At 46.0% G+C, this 20,315-nt stretch overlaps 1 protein-coding gene across 2 annotated transcripts in view; it reads right to left on the minus strand.

The window, feature by feature from the left end:
• The window catches only part of TPR (translocated promoter region, nuclear basket protein), a 213,965-nt gene that overhangs the window by 60,218 nt on the left and 133,432 nt on the right, over positions 1–20,315 (minus strand). For both annotated transcript variants that reach the window (XM_040408451.1, XM_040408450.1), the window contains exons 29-35: positions 12,689–12,820; positions 5,867–5,997; positions 3,187–3,397; positions 2,083–2,217; positions 1,682–1,880; positions 336–538; positions 202–260 (exon numbers count right to left, since the gene is read on the minus strand). In XM_040408451.1, coding sequence (XP_040264385.1) covers positions 202–260; positions 336–538; positions 1,682–1,880; positions 2,083–2,217; positions 3,187–3,397; positions 5,867–5,997; positions 12,689–12,820 — 1,070 coding nt within the window. The remainder of the gene's footprint in view (positions 1–201; positions 261–335; positions 539–1,681; positions 1,881–2,082; positions 2,218–3,186; positions 3,398–5,866; positions 5,998–12,688; positions 12,821–20,315) is intronic.

Raw genomic sequence — 20,315 nt, forward strand, 5'->3', positions numbered from 1 at the left:
ATCAGGACCTTTGTGATGTTCATTGAGCAAATCCTGCTGTACAACCAGTCTAATACCTAACTCAGAAATGCTGAATTTGTGATAGACTATTCAAATAAGTTTTGGATATGTCGGTCTAAATACAGTACATGTCATTGCTAGTGTCTTTTTCATGTTCTTGAATAGGTTTAAAGAATGTGAAGTTACAATGACTCTACTTACATTCCCCTTTCACCAGGTGCAGCAGTCGGTTTAACTGTAATTTGTCTCTGCTCTGGCCCCTGCAAAATGAAAGTCAGATATAAGCTGGGAACTACTGAAATCAGACCTGCCCTCAGGTTTTTTTTTTTTTTTACCTTTGAGGGCTCCTGAGTCTCATCTCTTTGCTCATGGTGTCGTTCCTGCTGCTCACGCAGCTCTCGCTCCAGGCGACAGATCCTCCCTTCATACTGTGATTTCAAAGCGCTCATTCTTACATCTAGTTCTTCCTTCTGCTGTTCAAGGGTATTAAGTCGCTGCTTCAAGTCTTCCTTTTCACTTAATAATTGCTCCTTTAATGCTGTTTAAAAATGCAACCAACTTAAACAGCCACAGACCTATACCACATATAAACTACCGTATTTTTCACTTTTTAAGACACTCCTAGGTTTTTGAGGAGGAAAATTAAAAATAAATATTTTGAACCAAAAAGGTGTGCTTTTGGTGGGTTTTGAACTAACGGTGGTCTGTGGATGATGCACTGTTATAGGGGATATCTGTGGATGATGCACTGTTAAGGGGGATATCTATGGATGACACACACATGGCATCTTAGGCTGGTCCCCCTCATGGCCCGATGTGTCACATTATTAATGTGTCCCCTTATGTCCCTGTGTGAATAGTGACCCCTTTATACCGGGCCCTGCTCCCTTGTTAAACCCTAAAGCGAATGGTGCAATTTTTACATGGCTGACACTGATACATCGCCCGATAAGGTGGGAGGAGGGGCTGTTGCACTCGCTGCAGGGCCCGATGCAGTCCCTGTACTCCATTACACCGGGCCCCACTTTATATGTAAAGTCTATTTAATGCTCAAGCAGTGGCTCCCTCTTTGTTAAACTACCGTAATTGTAGTAGTACTCACTAGCTCACTCAAAGCAGCGGTCAGGCCGGCAGCGTAACGTCACTTAGTCAGTCACACTGTTAATCAAGTGGGAGGTGCATGACCGAGTTAGTGACGTTACACTGTCGGCCTGACCGCTGCTTTGAGTGCTACTACAAATGATTATGGTAGTTTAACAAAGAGGGAACCACTGCTTCAGCATTAAATAGACTTTACATATAAAGACTACTTTGTAGGAATCATGGTGCTTGTTAGAGTACAGCTGCTGCTTCAAACAGCCAATTGGCTGGCTGTACCCAGGGTAAGATCTAATATTGATGGCCTATCTTAATAAAACATGTACTAGTCAATCTCAAGCAAGTACCATTGTGCATTTTAGAGAGTGCCTGTACATGTCCACAAGAGAGGAACACAGATATGTAATGTGCTTCTCATCCATGTGATTGTGCAGATGAAAAAAATAATGCACAACCACAGTGCGAACAGAAGGCAAACTGCAGTTCTTGGCCATGAAGCACAAACCCCTACATGTACGGGCACACTTCGTGTCCCTGCGCAGTCACATATGCATTAACTACTACAGCGGCAATGCGCCCTCACCAGTAAGTTGAGCAAGCTTCTGCTTGGCTCCAAGGAGAGTTTTCTTGGTTTTTTCTTCCTTTTCATTCAGGAGCTGACGCATTTGCTCTTCTTGTGCAGTCTTGTCTTGAATGTCTCTGTGGACTTTGGATAATTCTGTCTGAAGTTGTATAATCTGTTCTTGTAGTGCTTTAACTTCATTTTCCTTTTCATCAATAGTCTACAAAAGTACAATCACTTGTATATATTTTGTACATTGCTTCAACAGGTTAACAAAATAAAAAGGCATAATTTGACGCAAATTTGTCAGCTACTTTATCTTTGACCTCTCTCAATAAGTACAGGGCTGGAGATCATCGCGCAGATGGGCAGACAGTCCATCTACCCAGCAGTCTCCAACCCCTTAAAACAAAATAAGTTACCTTCTGCATAGTCTCCAACTGGCTTTCGAGAGCAGACAGTTTGACTTCAGCTTGTGCTCGTGAATCCCTCAATTCTTTTTGAGCAGCTCGTTCTTCCGACTGATTTGCCTGGGCTGTTGAAGTTTCAGCGACCAACTGTTAAAGAATCAAGAACTTATAATAGACTTCATACCTCCAAATATGCATAGAACCTGGTTTTAATTTTCACCCAAGTATGAGTATTTGGGGCTGGATAAATTAAAGGGGTTATGCAAGGATTAATATAAAAAATAATGAAAAATCTGAGTAAAAATGATAACCTTTCAAGCTGGCAGTTTAGAGGGCGTGTCCTTCCTACTACAGCTCTCTCCCAGAAATAGTCACAGTCTCTCACAAGAGACAGGTCTCTTTCACACGGGCGTGTTGCCGTATTGCGGATCTGCAATACACGGCATTCCTCATCACGGATGCTGACCCATTCACTTCAATGGGTCCGCAAATCCGGAGGTGTGGAATGGACTACGGAGTGCTTCCGTGGGGTTTCGTCCCATACTTCCATTCCGCAAAAAAAATAGAACATGTCCTATCTCTTTGCGGAACGGCGGGATCGCGGACCCATTAAAGTGCGAGGAGAAGTCTATTGTCGAGAAGGAATCTGTCCTTCCCGATAGTTGGCTGCTTGTTAAGTGGAGGTGAAGTGCAGCATTTACATGCAGCGATCACCTCCTCCACAATATGAGGATGAGAGATTGCTGCTCATTCATCGGGTAATCTGCCGTACCGTGCGGCACCTGAGGGGTTAATTGTGCGGATCACAGCCCCCTGTAAGAGATCAGGTGCTGCCAGGCAGCAGGGGCAGTTATGTACACAGTTCTTAGTATATTCTAACTTGAAGCGTACCCATCACCATGGGAACGCCTCTGTTAGAATATACTGTCGGATCCGAGTTTTCACGATGTGAAAACTCAGATCTGAAAAAGCTGTTTATGCAGACGGATCCGTTCTGAACGGATGCAAGCGTTTGCATTATAGGTGCGGATCCGTCTGTGCAGATACCAGACGGATCGGCACCGAACGCAAGTGTGAAAGTAGCCTTAGTCTTTAATATTATGAAGTGCATCTTACCTTATCATGCTGAGCCTTTAACTCTTCATACTGCGTTTTGTATCTCCTTCCTATTTTCTTCACCTGGGTGATTGTTTTTATCTTCTCTTGTATATCTGTTACTTTAGCATTAAGCTCTTTCTGTAGATTTTCCTTTTCAGTCTTCAGTTTTACAGTCTCTTCTTTTGCATTCTGACACTGACTCTGACATGTATTTAGAGCTGCATTTAACCTGCCATAGAGAAGCAAGAAACTTTGCAAACTTAAATTCACACAGGAAAGCCAGACTAAAAAGTTAATGGGAAAGGTTTACCAAGGCTGGCATTACCTACACCAGTTTTCACAGAAGGGCACTGGAGTAAAGTGGCAAATTAAGAAAGACCGCTTCTTAATAAACCGGACATGCACCAGAAATTCAAATCTAATCCAGCTATGAGCTTCTAGTGTAGATTATAGAAAACATGGCAGGACACACCCCATTTTCTCACCAATTTTAAATGGTGGCAAGAAGCTCAGAAAGTTGCAAGTTTTGGCACAAATAAGGGTCAATCGAATTTTTTTTTATTAATCAGATCTGTCTGTAAATTAAAAAAGTGTTTTAACATGCAAAGATACACAAAATACAAAAGTACAAAATGTACAAAAACAAGTGGAAAAACCACCTCCCCAACATAAACCCCCCCCAAGCTGCCCGACATCTCAGCTACTCCAAGGCAGATTAGAAACCTCTAAATGCCAGCACCTGTGTGCGTAAAAGAGTAGCAGTAGCAAGACCTGGATGCACAATCCAAGCCTTCCATAGTTTCTCAAATTTCCTAATATTGCCTCTCTTCACATATGCTTTCCATTCGATATAAACCATATTTGCCACGTTTATTAATTCTGTTATCCCTGGAGCTGGAGCAGATGATTGTAGCTAATACTTAGCTATGAGTTTCCTAGTTAAATACAGCACCAACTGTATTATATCTGTGGTAGGAATATCCATTACACAACCCAGGGGACTTTTGGTAGCGCATCATAAACATCTTCCAGAAGGGTGTAAACTGCCAGACCACAGACCTGTGAGCCGGACATGACCACAACATATGAGCCGTATCCACCTCAAGATGGGTACATCTAGAACTAGCATCCGTCCGAACGCCCATTTTATATAGCAATAGGAGGTGTCCTATACACCCTATGTAGTAAAATTAATTATGACCTACGCGGTACCACCGATAAAGAGTGACAGTGTAGGCCCGAACATTTTTCCACTGGGTGTCGAATAGAGGACCAATATCTGCTTCCCACTTATCCTTCAGCCACTGTAAAGGGTCTCCAATACACTTTGCCAAGAGATCCCCATAAGTAAAAGGAGATCAGTGTTTCAGATGCAAGGGCCAGAACTATCCTATCAAAGACCCCAGTACCAGAGATGGTAAATGTGTTGTGCGCCCCTGAGAATGAATGGCATGCCACAGTTGAACATACTGATAGAACAGTGTTCTAGTCCAAATTAATTCTGTAAAGTCTGAAAGGTTTTAAGTATGTCACTCATATAATTGGTGAATATATTTTACACCTTTTCTTTCCAAGGCCTCAAAAACCTTCCAGCATGAACAATTCACCTGAATAAGGATTATGACAAATTAGAGAGTACTGTGTACAGCCCTGAACACCCAACAGATCCTTACATTTTCACCAGACTGTATGTAGGAGCAAGAAAGTGGGCAAGGATGGTGTAATGAGTTTTAATCTATGAGCTTCCAGAGACCCCACCAAAATCAGTCGTACCCAAGTGGTGCTGTTAGATCCACTGGCAAGAGTCCCGGTTTGCTGGCAGGCCCCATCTCTGTAAAGATTGTAATTGTGAAGCTAAATAATATGCCCGGGGATGGGGTAGTGCCACTCCTCCTTTTTCCAGTTACAATTTACCAAGTTTAATTCTAGGGGTTCCCTTAAGCCAAAAAAGGTCCCTGAATATACCATCTATGCGCTTAAAAGATATAAAGGAAGCCATAAAAAGAGGATTATGTAGAATAGAGTATTTGCGGCATCCAAATAAATTAAAATCAGGTTGGCACGACCCATTACCGATAGTGGTAGCTTGATACACGCTTCCATTTTAGCTTTCAATCTATCGAATAGTGGCAAGAGATTAAAAGAAATATAGTCTGAAACATTAGGGGTAATCCAAATGCCTAAATATTTGAATCTATCCACTTGAGGGATAAGTCACATTGGTAGGAAGTGCTATATTAGCATCGTCAGAATGTAGCATCATCTGTGCTGATTTTCCCCAGTTTGTTAAGCCCTGAGTACCCTCCAAATTCCTCTATAATATTCATATTGGGGAGTGAGCCAGGAAGATTATCCACAAACAAAGATAGTCAGCGTACAATGTTACTCTCTCCTGTTATTCTAGCCGAAGACCGGAGAATGGCAGCCAAGGGATCAATCGTCAGGGCAAAAAGCAATGGCGAGAGGGGACAACCCTGGCTTGTTCCTCTTCCCAGCAGTCAATCTGAATTGTTCATGCCATTGTCAAGCATAAGCTTTGGTAAATATAACTCATGTCAGCACTTTCTAACCTCTGGTTCTCTGCATCACTGCATCCTGATGGGACGTTTACAAGCAGAACTTCCTGATGGGTTTTCTAACCAAACCCACTATGCTGGATTACTCTACCAAACAAGAATTTACAGAAATATCTAATTACCTTGCAATCTCAGTCTTCAGCTTTCCAGTCTCTTCAGTCAGTTGCTGAATTCGTTTAACATTAACCTCTCGTTCAGAAAGCAATTTTTTATTTTCTTCTACATCTGTATCTTTTTGTTGGTTCAGCAAGTGCTTAAAATGAGAAATCAAGCACAATTAGTGATGGTCTGTGATAAATGATATAGTGTTGCAGGAAAATAATCAGTATAACTTCCATTTCATTAATTGAAATCACTTTCCAATGTTGCTTAGGAGCAGGGCTGTGGAGTCGGAGTCAATTTTGGGTACCTGGAGTCGGAGAAGGCAAAAAATGAACAGACTCCGACTCCTACTAGATTTAAATTGGAATAAATAAAAAAAAGCAAGTTTAAATGTCCCAATTCACAAAAATTTATAATTAAATACCGTATTTTTTGTCCTATATGACGCACCTACCCATAAGACGCACCTAGGTTTTTGAGGTGGAAAATAAGAAAAAAATATATTTGAAGTTACGGGGGCATCTGTGGTGGGGCCACCGTTACGGGGGCATCTGTGGGGGGGGGGGGGGCACCGTTACGGGGGCATCTGTGGGGGGGGGGGGGCCACCGTTACGGGGGCATCTGTGGGGGGGGGGCCACCGTTACGGGGGCATCTGTGGGGGGGGGGCACCGTTACGGGGGCATCTGTGGGGGGGGGGCACCGTTACGGGGGCATCTGTGGTGGGGGGGGGCACCGTTACGGGGGCATCTGTGGGGGGGGGGGGGGCACCGTTACGGGGGCATCTGTGGGGGGGGGGGGGCACCGTTACGGGGGCATCTGTGGGGGGGGGGGGCACCGTTACGGGGGCATCTGTGGGGGGGGGGGGGCACCGTTACGGGGGCATCTGTGGGGGGGGGGGGGCACCGTTACGGGGGCATCTGTGGGGGGCACAACAGTTACGGGGGCATCTGTGGGGGGCACCGTTACGGGGGCACTGTTATGGGGGATCATTGTGGGGGCATCTGTGGATGACACATATATAGCATCTTATCTTATGTGTGATCCACAGATCCCCCCCATAACAGTGTCCCTGTGTAGTGAATAGGGGCCGAATCCGTTTCTGTAATGGCAGCGGGGCCCGATGCCTGCTTCATTCATAAAGTGGGCGGAGCAGGCTCGTGACGTAGTGAGCTACGCTACGAGCGCCCACCCGGCCTCCTGACTGCCAAGAAGTTAGTAGTAAGTAGTACAGCGCTAGATTTAAGATGATTGGAATACTTTAACAATACCCACAAGTTAGATATGATTACCGTATACTACAGTGAGCGGGGCCCGGTGTAGTAGAATACAGTGACTCCACCGGGCCCCGCTGCCATTACAGAAACAGATGCCGGCCGGCCCCCAGTCCCTCCTCCCTCTCAGCCTATTCACCGGACGGTCGCAGCATTCGCCCCCATAAGACACACTGCTATTTTTCCCCCACTTTTGCGAAAAATACGGCACTTCTCTACTGTAAGAATAAAGGTCAATGCATGCAGTGCGTCACGTTACCGCAAAACAAACACGTTAAGTGACCATGAAGAAGCATGATTTTCATATGCTTCACTATATGGCACGCAACGCACAGTTCAGGAGGGGCAATACTTATACTTTCCATTGTGTTGTGTTCTGCTGTTAAAGGGAACGCAACGCCCATGGTTAGCCTAGCCTCTCACTGATAACTGATCAATTAAATATGTTTTTTGCAGGACTAGAGACACTTGTATAAGTGAAGGGAATGGATAGTCAAAAGTTCAAGACTGAAGCTGTAAACCATTTGATAAACTGCTGTCATTCAGCTAAGGCTATAAAAACTTGTAAACTCAGATTGTTAGCTTAAACTTTAAACATGACTATGGGATTCTACTAGGGAAATCATGTTTTAAAATAAATGCCCCTTCCCCTGGCCCTTCCTGGAATCTCCCACTGCCCTATCTTCAGCAGAAGATCAGCACACAAAAGGAGAAGGCAGCAGCTTCCTAGCCAGTAGTTCTGTGGTAATGACATGTATGTTGCCTTTCTTTCCTTCAAGGAATGTATAAAATACATTCGCATATTAAATACAGAGGAGTCGGAAGTACCAAAAACTGAGGAGTCTGAGTCGGACCATTTATCTACCGACTCCACAGCCCTGCTTAGGAGTCCATGTGATTAGACAGTATAAGTGTGAGCGTGCATACAGAGATAGCTGACCGTCACATGACAGCTGAGGATCAGAAGGGAGGGGATAACTTACAAATACACTATCTGGTAAGATACTGTACCTTCACTACAGTTTACATCATGCACCTTTCTAATGGGCCAGAGAACAAAACATTCTGTGGGATACAGTCTTTGTGCCCCTTGTTTCAATTGTGCATTGACACCAGACAACCTGGTGTACAGCCTCCTGGCCAGGCTGAGTGGACGGGTCTAACACCTAGACACCCAATAGGACTCCTCAAAGGCTAAGTTCTTAATGTCTGAAAGTGTCTTGGACCCATTACTAAATGAAGGCATGGGTCTCTAATTTGTATATTGCAAACAGTTGTTTTGGCAAGTGCCAGATCATTAAAAGTTAGCTAGAAGTACACTTTACTGACAGTGTGCAGATGTGAAAAATGTAAAAGTGTGTTAATTGGATTTCACAGATGTACGGAACCCAGTACCTGGTAGAACTTTGTATGTAAACGTGTGCAAGGAAGACCAGGATGCTGCCTTACACAGCTGCAAAGTGGAAGCCTGGTGGAAACGAGCCCAAGAACACCCACCGCCCTGGTCGAGTGAGCCACGATACGGAGGGGCAGTACCTTGCCCCGGGAGCGATACACCTGGAGTCCGTACGTCGAAACGACTCTGAAGCGGTTAAGTAAACCCGCAGGGCACGAACCACGTCTAGCTGGTGGAGGGCCCGTTCCCTAGGATGTGAAGGTGAGGGACAGAACGAGTGGAGAATAAGGTCTTCATCGACCTGGAAGGCAGAGACTACCTACGGCAGAAAGGAGGACACAGGGTGGAGCACAGCCTTATCTTGGTGCAAAATAAGAAAGTGCTCCATACAGGAGAGCGCAGCCAATTCCAAAACGTGTCTGGAGGAGGTGATCGCCACAAGGAAGGCCACTTTCCAGGAAAGAAGGAGGAGAGAAACCACGTTGGGAGGCTCGAAGGGAGCCTACTGGAGAGAACCAAGGACAAGGTTCAAATCACAAAATCACAAGAGGGTAAAGGGAGGCAATAAGGAGGCACTGTGCGAACCACCCCTTGGAGAAATGTCTTAACCAGGGCCTTTTGTGCCAGAGGCCGCTGGTAAAAGATGGATAGCGCTGACACCTGCCCTTTTAGGGAACTAAGACAGACCCAAATCCAGACACGTTTGTAAGATGGATAGGGTTGTGGGAAGGGAAAAAAGGAGCAGAGGGAGGCTCAGGTCCACACAGAAGCGAAGGAAAGATTTCCAAGTCCTATGATAAATTTGGGACGACACGGCTTTCTGGCCATAATCATTGTGCGGATGACTTAGTCGGAGAACCCCCGCCTCTTCAGAATAGCAGTCTCAATAGCCACGCTGTCAAACATAGCGATTTTAAAAGCAGCTGGAAGACTGGTCCCTGAGAGAGAAGGTTGTTCCAAGGCAGAAGAGGCCACGGAGTATCTCCTAGAAGAAAGAGGATATTGGCGTACCAGGCGTGACGCAGCCAATCCGGTACAATGAGAATCGTCTGGATGCCCTCCCTCTTGATTCTGCGAAGGACGCGGTCTAGAAGAGGAAGAGGAGGGAAGATTTACAGGAGAGAGAAATCGTCCCATGGGGCCACCAGTACGTCCACTGCAAATGCCTGGGGGATCTCTTGTCTGATAGATGAAGGTGGGACGCTTGTGGCCAAGTCTGGATGCCATCAAATCCACCTCCGGAAGGCCCCAATGGAGACAGATGGAGTTGAACACCTCTGCCCGGTCTCCCGACTGAGGAAGTCGGCCGTACAACTCTCCACGCCTGGAATATAGACTGCCGATAGAGCTGGTACATGTTCCTCCGCCCACTGTAGAACCTTGGCCGCCTCCTCCATCACCGCCTGACTGTGGGTTCCCCCCTGATGATTGATGTATGCCACCGCCGTGGTGTTGTCTGACTGGAGCCACACCAGCAGGTCCCTCAGGAGGGGAGTCCAATGAAGCAGAGACAAATGGACGGCCCGAAGTTCCAGGATGTTTATGGGCAGTCTGGATCCCAACTGAGACCATTTGCCTTGGACTGTCCGAGGCGGGAAGAGTCAGTCCCATCCATGGAGGCTGGCATTGGTGGTGATGACCATCCATGAGACCGGGAGAAAGGATTTGCTGGAGTCCAAGGTTGCAGCTGAGAGCCACCACCTGAGGGCCGACCACACCTGCGGGGGAAGGGTGATGGTATGGTTCAAAGAACCCGGTGTCTTGTTCCAGGATGACCGGATTGTCTGTTGGAGAGGACGAGTGTGAAATTGCGCAAATGGAAGCACCTCGAAGGAAGCGACCATTGTACCCAACACCAGCATGCAAAATTAGATTGTTGGATGTATGCGCCAGAGAAGACAAAACGACCGCAAAAGGGATAGCAGCTTGTCCAGAGGGAGGCGGACTGACGCCGTGGTCTTGTCGAGGATCATGCTCAGGGTGATGCCTCTGGAACGAAGAAAGGCAAGTAGAGGGGTGAGCACTTTCGTGAAGACCTGCGGCACTGTCAGCATACCAAAGGTTAGAGCCACGACCTGGTAATGACGAGACCCTACAGCAAAGCGCAGAAAATGCTGGTGCGTGGGGGAAATGGGAACAAGCAGGTACGCGTCCCAAATGTCCACCAAGGAAAGGAATTTGCCACATTCCAGAGAGGCAACGACGGAGTGGAGGGACTCCATTCTGAAGTGCTGGACCCTGACAGACCAGTTCTGCAACTTGAGGTCCAGAACCAGGCGAATGGATCCATCCTTCAAGGGGACGACAAACAGGTTTGAATAGAAACCTGTGAACTGTTCTGCAAGGGGAACCGGGGAGATCACCCCCTGTGCGAGGAGGGACTGTAATGCCTAAAAAGTGGCAGCCTGAATACGATCCCTGGGTGGCGGAGACAGAAGGAAACGCTGCGGCGGAGGCAGCAAACTCGATCTTGTAACCCGGGGTTACAATCTCGAGTGCCCACGCGTCGGAAATGTGGGCCCACCAAACCTCCTGAAAAAGTAGGAGACTATCCCCCACCCGAGAGGGCGGGAGTGGCCCTTCATAAGGAAGACTGTTGGCAGAGGGGTGGGCAGGTTGTCCCCGCGGGCACCAGGCCGGATGGAGCCTAAAAGGATGTTTTTTTCTTCTGCTCTGGTGTGGAGGCCCTGGGAGGCGCCCATGCTGATGGCGTGTGTTGGAGAAGCCACAAAAAGAGTGGAACAGGGAGTTTAAGGGGTTAGAGCGAAACAGGCGCGTGGACTTGCTTAGTGGGAGGCGAGTACTTTTACCGTTCGTGGCCTCAGAGATCATCTCGTCCAGTCGGGCATCAAACAGTCGAGAACCCGAAAAGGGAAGGCCCATAAGGGAGCATTTTGACGAGGAATCCGCCGCCCATACTTTAAGCCAAACTTTGCGCCGTAAAGCGACCGTGAGAGCGGATGAGTGGGCAACAAGAGCGCCCGCAACCAATGAGGCCTCACAAAAGGTACTTTCCAGTCAGAGATTTGCAGGCCCAATCCGGTTCCACACGGTCAGGGGGCAATGTGGCTGGTCAGGCGGGAGGGCTAGGACTGGTCTGGGCACGCGTCATGTGGTACACAAAGAGTCCAGCTGGCCGCAGGGGATCTTGAGTACGCATTTTGTGCACGCGTAGTAGGGGCTGGTGGAGGGCAGGGGTTGCTCGTGGGTTCGGACATGGCCGACTTAGTGGAGACTAAGAGCTGGAGGGATAATAGAGACTGTCCTACCAGAAACTGAAGAGGCAGGTGAAACCAGGTCCTGAGGTCCCCCAGTGGAAACATCCTCTGGAAGCGAGACCAGGAGCCAACGCGGGAAGAGGATGAAGCTCCACCCCGCCAGGAGCATTTGGTGGGAAGGAGAGTCCCGCCCCTTAAGTGCAGGGGGAGGAGGGAGGGCCTGGGTAACCGTGGCCAGCCTCGAAGCACTTTTGGCTCACTGCATCCGGGGATCAAGAGGGCCGCAAAACAGGGGTCACCTCCTAAGCCGCTGGCACCAAAGTGGCACGAGGCCCGAGTGGAGGGAGGGTTTGCCGGATCCAGGTGACCCCCTGGCTGGCAGGAAGCAGGGGAGCTGGACTGCCTTGGTCCTCTGTCTTCTTGGGGAAGCTGGGCAGGGAGGGAAACTTACCCGGGCCATGCTCCCCAGGGAACAGGGAGGTTAGGCGACCCTGTTCCCCCTGCTGAGAAAAACAAAAACAAAAAAAAAGATAGCAGAATTGATTCTGCAATGCAGGAAGGTCTGCCTCCTACGACAAACTAAAAAGTGATATACTCTCTCCAGGCTGGAGGGGGTATAGCCGGCAGGAGGAGCTAACACTTTTTAGCTTAGTGTCGCCTCCTAGTGGCAGCAGCAGCTATACCTATGGTCCTGTGTCCCCCTATGATATGAGCGAGAAATGAATATTACCACCACCAAAATGATAGTCAAATTCCACTAGCCTAAAATAAAAATATAATCTATAAATAAAAATATCACGGACACAGGAATAAAGTCACCTATTTTCAGAAATTGGATGGTTGGCAACCCTGATGGAGCCTAACAAGACTACATGTAATAAAGCATCCTATCAGGTCAAACAGCAACAGTTAAATCAAAACATCACTGCATTAAATTTGATTTTTCAGCAGCGTACCTGTGTTCGGGCCCTCCAGCGTTTTACATCTTCCTCAAGCAATTTCTTTTCTGCCTGTAGCATACCACTTTTCTCGCTTAACTCAGAGTTGGATTCTTGCAGTGGTAATATATTTGCCTCAAGTTTCCTGATCTAAAATAGATTAAACAGACTCCTGTCTTATAAGGGTTAAAGTATTGTTCCGTTCTAAGGCCTAAATTACAAAACCGGACAGACAGAGATGAAAAAAACAAAACATACCGTAATTCTATTATGCCTCTATATAGTTCCTATGCAAGACGACACTTGCCACATTGTGAAAATCCACCCAGAACTTTACTTATGGACACCTCTATGCATTTTTCTTTACTCAAACTAGAGTACTCACTGTTACCAACTCTGAAATCCTTGAGATCACTGGGGGATTGCCAGATAAGTGCTAATGAGCATTCATAGGAACACTTGTTAGCAATTATCTGGCGGTGTAAATGTGGCACAGATTACGCGATGAACAAGTGAAATGCTTGTTCATCGCATAATAGATCATTCATGCGGACACAAAAGTCGTCATTTGCTGGTAACATTGTGTGGTGTAAGCGCGCTCTGCTGCCGGCAAACAAAATACACATATACAAACACGCACCGTTTCATTTTGTAATGGGAAAAAAAAGAAAAAGAAAAAAAGAAATAAAACTTTTGCAGACTTTGCTTACGCCCAGAGTCTGATGTAAAAGATATATATATATACCAAATTTCAAAGAAGCTTGGAGAATATTTAGAGGTTGCACACTTTGATCAGTTTTGTAAAAGTAGGCAAAAAATAAGATTTTTCAGTTAATTACTTTTATTTGGAAAACTAGAAATCACTAACTTGAAATATTAAAACTAAAACACCAAGATTAATAGGTAGTATGATAGGCAAAACATGTGTTATATTAATCAACTTTGAACGATGCAATCCCTTCTTTCGTTAGCTTGGTGACGACTTTTCTGTGATGCTCGACTACCCTCAACAAGAATTGTTTTTGTTGTTCATCCCTGACTATCAGAGAAAAATAATAATTACTCTTACCGGTAATTGGATTTTCCTTTAGCCTCCACAACGGCACTACGTGGAGGATTACCCCGCCTTCTTCAGGGACAGGAAACAGCTTTCGAGCCCAGCCAATAAAGGGCCCCCTCCCTCTTACCTTGTCAGTTAGTAACCTAGTACTCAAAGATAGATGCAACAATTCAAAGTCTATTTGTAGAGACGTCCAACCTGTAATGCTTAAAAAAGGTGCCAGGATAGGACCATGTGGCTGCCCGACATATTTCTTCTATCGAGGCCGAGGCCCCTTCAGCCCAGGATGTGGCCAATGCCCTGGTGGAGTGGGATCTCAACAAGGGTGGAGGAGCTAGCCCTTCCGTTTCATAGGCTAGGACAATGCAGGCCTTGATCCATCTTGAGATGGAAGTCTTGCTAGCTGCCTGTCCACGATGTAGACCTAGATATTGTACAAGTAGCTGGTTTGATTTCCTTAGATCTTTCGTGGCCTCCATATATTGTAGGATGCATCTCCTAATGTCTATGTTATGAAATAATTTTTCCATCTCCGAGGACGCCTGGGAACAGAAGGAGGGAAGAGTAACTTCCGGTTGACAGTGGAACTTTGTTACAACTTTAGGCAGAAATTCAGGAGCATGTTTCAATATTATTCTATCCTCTAGAATCCTAAGATAAGGAGGTAGGATGGAAAAGGCCTGAATCTCGCCTACTCTTCTTGCCGTAGTGATGGCCAACAAAAAAACTGTCTTGAGGGTCAATGTTCTTAAGGGGATTTCAGCTATAGGTTCAAAGGGTGGATACATTAATCTGGATAGTACCAGATTTAATTATGGGCGGATTCTACTTGCCCCCCTAAGGAACCTTTTGATAACATTTATGTCTGATATCTTGGTATTTAAAAACACACTTAAAGCTGCTACCTGGACTTTTAGGGTACTTACAGATAGTCCCTTATCTAGTCCTGCTTGAAGGAAGTCCAGGATTAGCATCACCTGAAGTTCTCCGGAAGGGTCATATTTGCCACCACTAAACCTCAGAAAGGCTTCACAGGCTCTCAGATATATTCTTGATGGAACAGGTTTTCTACTTGGTTATTACTGCCTCTGAAAAACCTTTCCCTCTTAGTATACTCCTTTCAGCCTCCAGGCTGTTAAGTGAAGCTGGGTGACTCTGGGATTAACAACTGGGCCCTGAGACAATAGATCCGGTTGGGGAGGGAGGATCCAAAAGTCTTCCCCTGCAAGGTTCTTTAGGACTGGGAACCACGATCTTCTGGGCCAGAACGGAGTTATCAGTATGATCTGGGCATTTTCCTCCATGATCATGGCTAATACCCTCTGTATCAGGGGAAAGGGGGGGGGGGGGAAGAAGGCATAGAGTAGTTGCTGGGGCCAAGGTGTTGACAAGGTGTCCACACTCAAGGGGCAATCTAGGACTGAGAAGGAGAAAAAAAAATCCCTGACCTGTGTGTTTTTCCTTGTGGCAAACAGGTCGACACTTGGAGTGCCCCATCTGGAACAGATCTGTTTGAAGACCTGTTTGTTCAGAGTCCATTCTCCTGCCCTTAGTCGGTCTCTGCTGAGGAAGTCCACCACTTGATTTTCTTTTCCCCTCACATGGGTTGCGGATAGACACAGATTTTTCTCTGCCCATCTTAGGATTTTCCCTGTCACCAAGGAAAGGGAGTGACTCCTTGTTCCCCCATACTTGTTCAGGTAGGCTACAGTCATTGAATTGTCTGATAGGATCTTTACATTCTTCAGGAGGATGAAAGGGGCAAAGGCTTTTAGGGCTTCCCATACTGCGGTCAGCTCTCTCAAGTTTGACGAGGCTTGTCGTAGGTGATATTCCCATAGACCCTGCTGCAACCATTTTCCCATGTGGGCTCCCCACCCATGTTGGCTGGCATCCGTAGTGATGACTACTTGATTTGTTGGTTTCCAGGCCACGCCTCAGGAAAGATTTGTTCGATTCATCCACCAAGATAAGGATGTCTTTACACGAGATGGAATTTTTATTCTTTTGTTTAAGGAGGTTTGTTTTTTGTTGCAGCTCTCCAAAAGAAAGGACTGGAGCTATCTTGTATGGTGCTGGGCCCATTTTACCGACGAAATTGTTGAAGTCATAAGACCCAGGATTGTCATTTTCCGGAGGGAGGGACACTTCTGTCTTCGGAAATTTTTGATGCTGGAAATCAAGGTGTCCTGTTTTTGCTCTGGAAGGAAGGAAGGAAGGAAGGAAGGAAGACTTTAGTATTGAGTCCAGTAGAACTCCCAAAAATGTCATTCTTTTTGAGGGAAGTAGACATGATTTTTCTTTGTTGATCATCCATCCTAGGTTGGTCAGGGTCTTCTGTATAATCTGAAGATGACAAAACAAGAGGTCTTCCGATGGAGCCGCAATCAAAAAAATCGTCCAAGTATGGGATCAATAGGATCCCTGCCAGATGAAAATGTTTTGCCACTTCCATCATGACCTTTGTGAATAGTCTTGGAGCTGAACTGAGGCCAAATGGAAGAACCTGGAACTGGTAGTGACATAGGGACCCTTTGAACCATACTGCCGTCCTCAAAAGCTTCTGGTCTTTCTCTCGGATTGGAACATGGTAATAGGCGTCTGCCAGGTCTAATGTTACCATGAAACAGTCTTTCTGAAGGAGGTTGGTCACGGATTTTATTGACTCCATCTTGAACCTTTTGTACACTATGTACTTGTTTAGGGCTTTCAAATTTATAATTGCTCTGAAGGAGCCGTTAGTTTTTTTTACCAGAAAAATCGGTGAATAAAACCCTTCCTTTTGTTCTTCCACTGGTAGAGGAACAATGGCCCTCTTCTCCAGCAGGAGCGATATCTGTAGGTCCATAGCCTTTTGATTCTCCGCTTTTAGTTTTATGTTTTCCATATATCGGTCTGGGGGATAAAGCTTGAATTCCAGACAATCCATTTTCTATCCCCTCTAGTACCCAGGGGCAAGCCTGAATATTCTCCCAGGCAGAATGGAAAAACCTGAGTCTTCCCCCTACGGCCCCTCTGGCGTCATTGGGAGGATGTGCGGGTGGACTTGTCGGGGGTTAAACAAAAACCCTTTCCCTTTGGTAGACTGCCAAGATTGTCCCGAGTGCTTTTTTTGGTCAAATCTACTACGTTTCTGGGGCCGAAAGGAACGTCTTTTGTAAAAATTGATTCAGTGGGAAAGCCCTTCTTCCTATCCGAGGCTTTTTCCAAGATGTCATCCAGAGCCGTGCCAAAAACTCTGTCTCCTTCACATGGTAGAGAACAAAGTTTATTTTTTCACGCCGTATCACCTGACCAGGTAGGCAACCAAATAGCTCTCCGTGAAGCGTTTGATAGGGCGGCTGTTCTGGCAGATAATTTTACTATGTCTGCCGAAGCATCAGCGATGAAATTGGCAGCCTGCTCCAGTATAGGGATTGAAGCAAGGAAGTCTTCTCTAGGCGTGCCGGATTCAATATGCTCCTCTAATTGTCCCAACCACAGAGACAGGGTTCTGGCGGTGTAGGTTGCAGAGATACTTGGTTTCAATACAGCGATGGAGGATTCCCATGTCTTTTTTAGGAGACTTTCACATTTTTTATCCATGGGATCCTTATGAAGTCCCAGGTCTTCAAAGGGTAGGGCAGATTTTTTGGAAATTGTTGCCATGGGGGCATCCACCTTAGGCGTTTTATCCCAAGTGGCAGAGTCCTCTTCCCCAAATAGATATTTTCTCTTTAATATTTTAGAGGCGGGTTGTCTCTTTTCAGGGTCTTTCCATTCGTTTTGGATTAAGGACTTAATATTAGCGTGGACAGGAAAAACACGTTTTTTCTCGTCTCCTAGAGCTGCAAACATCTGATCTTGCACAGATAGTGGCTCTTTCGCTTCCTCCAGATTAATGGTAGCTCTAATATTTTTTTAACAAGGCTTCCGTCGCTTCTACAGAACACAGGGGTCGACCATAGGTGTCTTCCGAAATATCAGAGTCTGGACCGGATAAAAATTCTCCTTCATCCAGATCAGAATCTTGCTCCAAAATGGGGGTGCTAGAAGTAGAAGGTCTGGGCTGTATGGCAGATAGCTTTGCTTCTACCGCTGACCCTACTTTAATTATATTTCTCAGAGTCTCCACCAAGGAAGGCGTTTCTTCTGAGACCACTTTGTCGCAGCATTTTTGGCATAAAGATTTTTTATGAGAGCCAGAAAGCCTTTTCTTGCACATAGCACAATTTCTTCTGATGGATAGTTCCTTTTTAGAAGGTTCTCTCCCCTAGGAGACACAAACAGCAAGAATGGATTTATCTATCTCCCCCTTTTTTTTGGGGGGGAGAGTACATATAAGTGCTTTGACAAACGAACACCCCTCATACATTGAGAGGGAGGAGGCTTACCAGGCTAGAAGGCCTGGAGGAATCTGTGGGCTATTTGGGGGAGTCACCTTCGGCTTGCATCGTCTGTTCGCTCGTGAAGCGCTTTAGGAGCTGCAGGACCAGAATATCTGGGTAGAACGCCAACTGCCCGCACTTCCGCCTTATGTATTGAAGCTCCGCCCCCTCCCATGCGTCACGCCGGCCCCTACTGATGACTCGATCCTCCGTGTCACAGCTGCAAGCGCCGCAGCTATGGGAGGAATATGGGGGTGTTCCCAGGCCCCCTTCAAGCCGCACAGTGACGCCGGTTCCCATGGAACGCGGAGAACAGCCCGGGGTGACCAGCGCAGCTGGCATTTCACCAAGGGAAGGAGGGACCAAACCACCGGGTCCCGCGATAGTCTCCCCTGCGACGGCCCTCCGGGACAACAAACCTAAAGGCTGAGCGAAAATAATGCTGGTGCTAGAGATCCCGACCTTCTGAGGGACAGGAAACAACTGGCAAGGTAAGAGGGAGGGGGCCCTTTATTGGCTGGGCTCGAAAGCTGTTTCCTGTCCCTGAAGAAGGCGGGGTAATCCTCCACCTAGTGCCGTTGTGGAGGCGTCAGGAAAATTCCTCTTTCTGAGGTATGATTGACCACCTTAAGAGCGTTCACATGGCTTCTTAGAGAATCACTGCAGTATTCTGTCATGTCATGGATCCCAAACAATTCAAAGAGTCTTTGTTTTATTAGTAACGAAATGGCTCAGGTCTTTTCCTTCAAAAACTAGGTTTTTACCCTCTAATCGTTTCACTTCCTTTTTCTTTGCAGGTTTGGTTTCTAAAGTTTTAGTCATATTTTCCTTAACAGCCTGAGTAATACGTTAGTCCAAAAAATCCAATCCTACGTTTGTTTCTGACAGATACCAAAAGGTGTCTCTTAGCAACTGTGAGAGCACTTTTTTTGACGTCTGCATCTGGGTAAGTGCTCAGAAGCTGTAGCATATCCAAATCATTCTCTGGAGCCCATCGACTTACAATCGCCTCGTGCAAAAAGCGAACATATATGAGGCTGACAAAATGTGCAATGCATTTCATTCCTTTCAATTCTCGTTGAGGAATATTTAACTGTTTAGTGAATAGGACAATTTTAAGTGCATATATTGCCTTTGCCATCCACCTTGCTTGATGCAGAGCCCCTGGGATCCTGAAACTGAACTAGTTTTTAGACCAAACTCCTAGGTACAGGATTGAGAGTAGTAATAAAAGTGATCAATATGTGCAACCCCTAAATATTATCCAATCTTCTTGAAATTTGGCATATAAATCTTTTACATCACTGAGACAAGGGGCCTAAGCAAACTCATATGAAAATCACATTTTTGAAAAAATAAAATATATATATATATATATATTTATTAGAGAGAAGAAAAGAAAAAAAGCAGCACACATTAAAACGCGGGTGCAAGTCCTTATAGGGGCCTGTGACCAAGGTCCCAAGTACATATAGAAGAAAAAAGGCAGATTAGTGAAAAAAAAGTGGATGGTTTATTCACCCATCTAGCAGCAACGTTTCAGCTCTCTCATTGGAGCCTTTGTCTAGCTGAACAACATGTGCATAGTTAGATACATAAATAGTGCAAACAATTTAATAATCACAAATCCATAATTAAGTAATAAAGTGCAAATGCATCAAAAATATAGCAATATTAAAACTACAATTCAACTATAATCATGATTGTATCTAAATTGATTGTGAACATAGTCATATAAAGTGCATAACGTGATCCGTACAGTGGAAAAATCAATAAACATACATGATTACCAATCAACATATAAAGTGTACACAGTGCATAACAATCACAAGTTGATTAAAACATTAAAAAACTTTGGATGGGTCACGTTGAGTCATGGAGACATAGTGGAGTCTGTTGGCGTCCGGAAGGGCGGTCTGCGCATGCGCCGCTCCATGTGCTCTCGCGAGACACGTAGTAATATAGGACAATATGGGAACCACAATAAAGATGGCCGCTATCTAACTTTCTAGCAGGGCGCATGCTCATCCCCATACAGGCCGGCAAGTTCCCTATACAAAATTGCAAAGAGACACTCAGTGTCCAAAGCTCCGCAGTTTTCTGCAGACAAAAGCTGATCCGCAAACTGAAGATCGGCGGGTAACCACCAGTCTCTGTACCGGAATGTCTGTGTCAGAGGGGCATCACGGAGTGTCAGACCGTATATACCTCCCTGTCC

The sequence above is a fragment of the Bufo bufo genome, chromosome 9 (genome assembly GCF_905171765.1).
Source record: "Bufo bufo chromosome 9, aBufBuf1.1, whole genome shotgun sequence".
NCBI classification, from domain to species: Eukaryota; Metazoa; Chordata; class Amphibia; order Anura; family Bufonidae; genus Bufo; species Bufo bufo.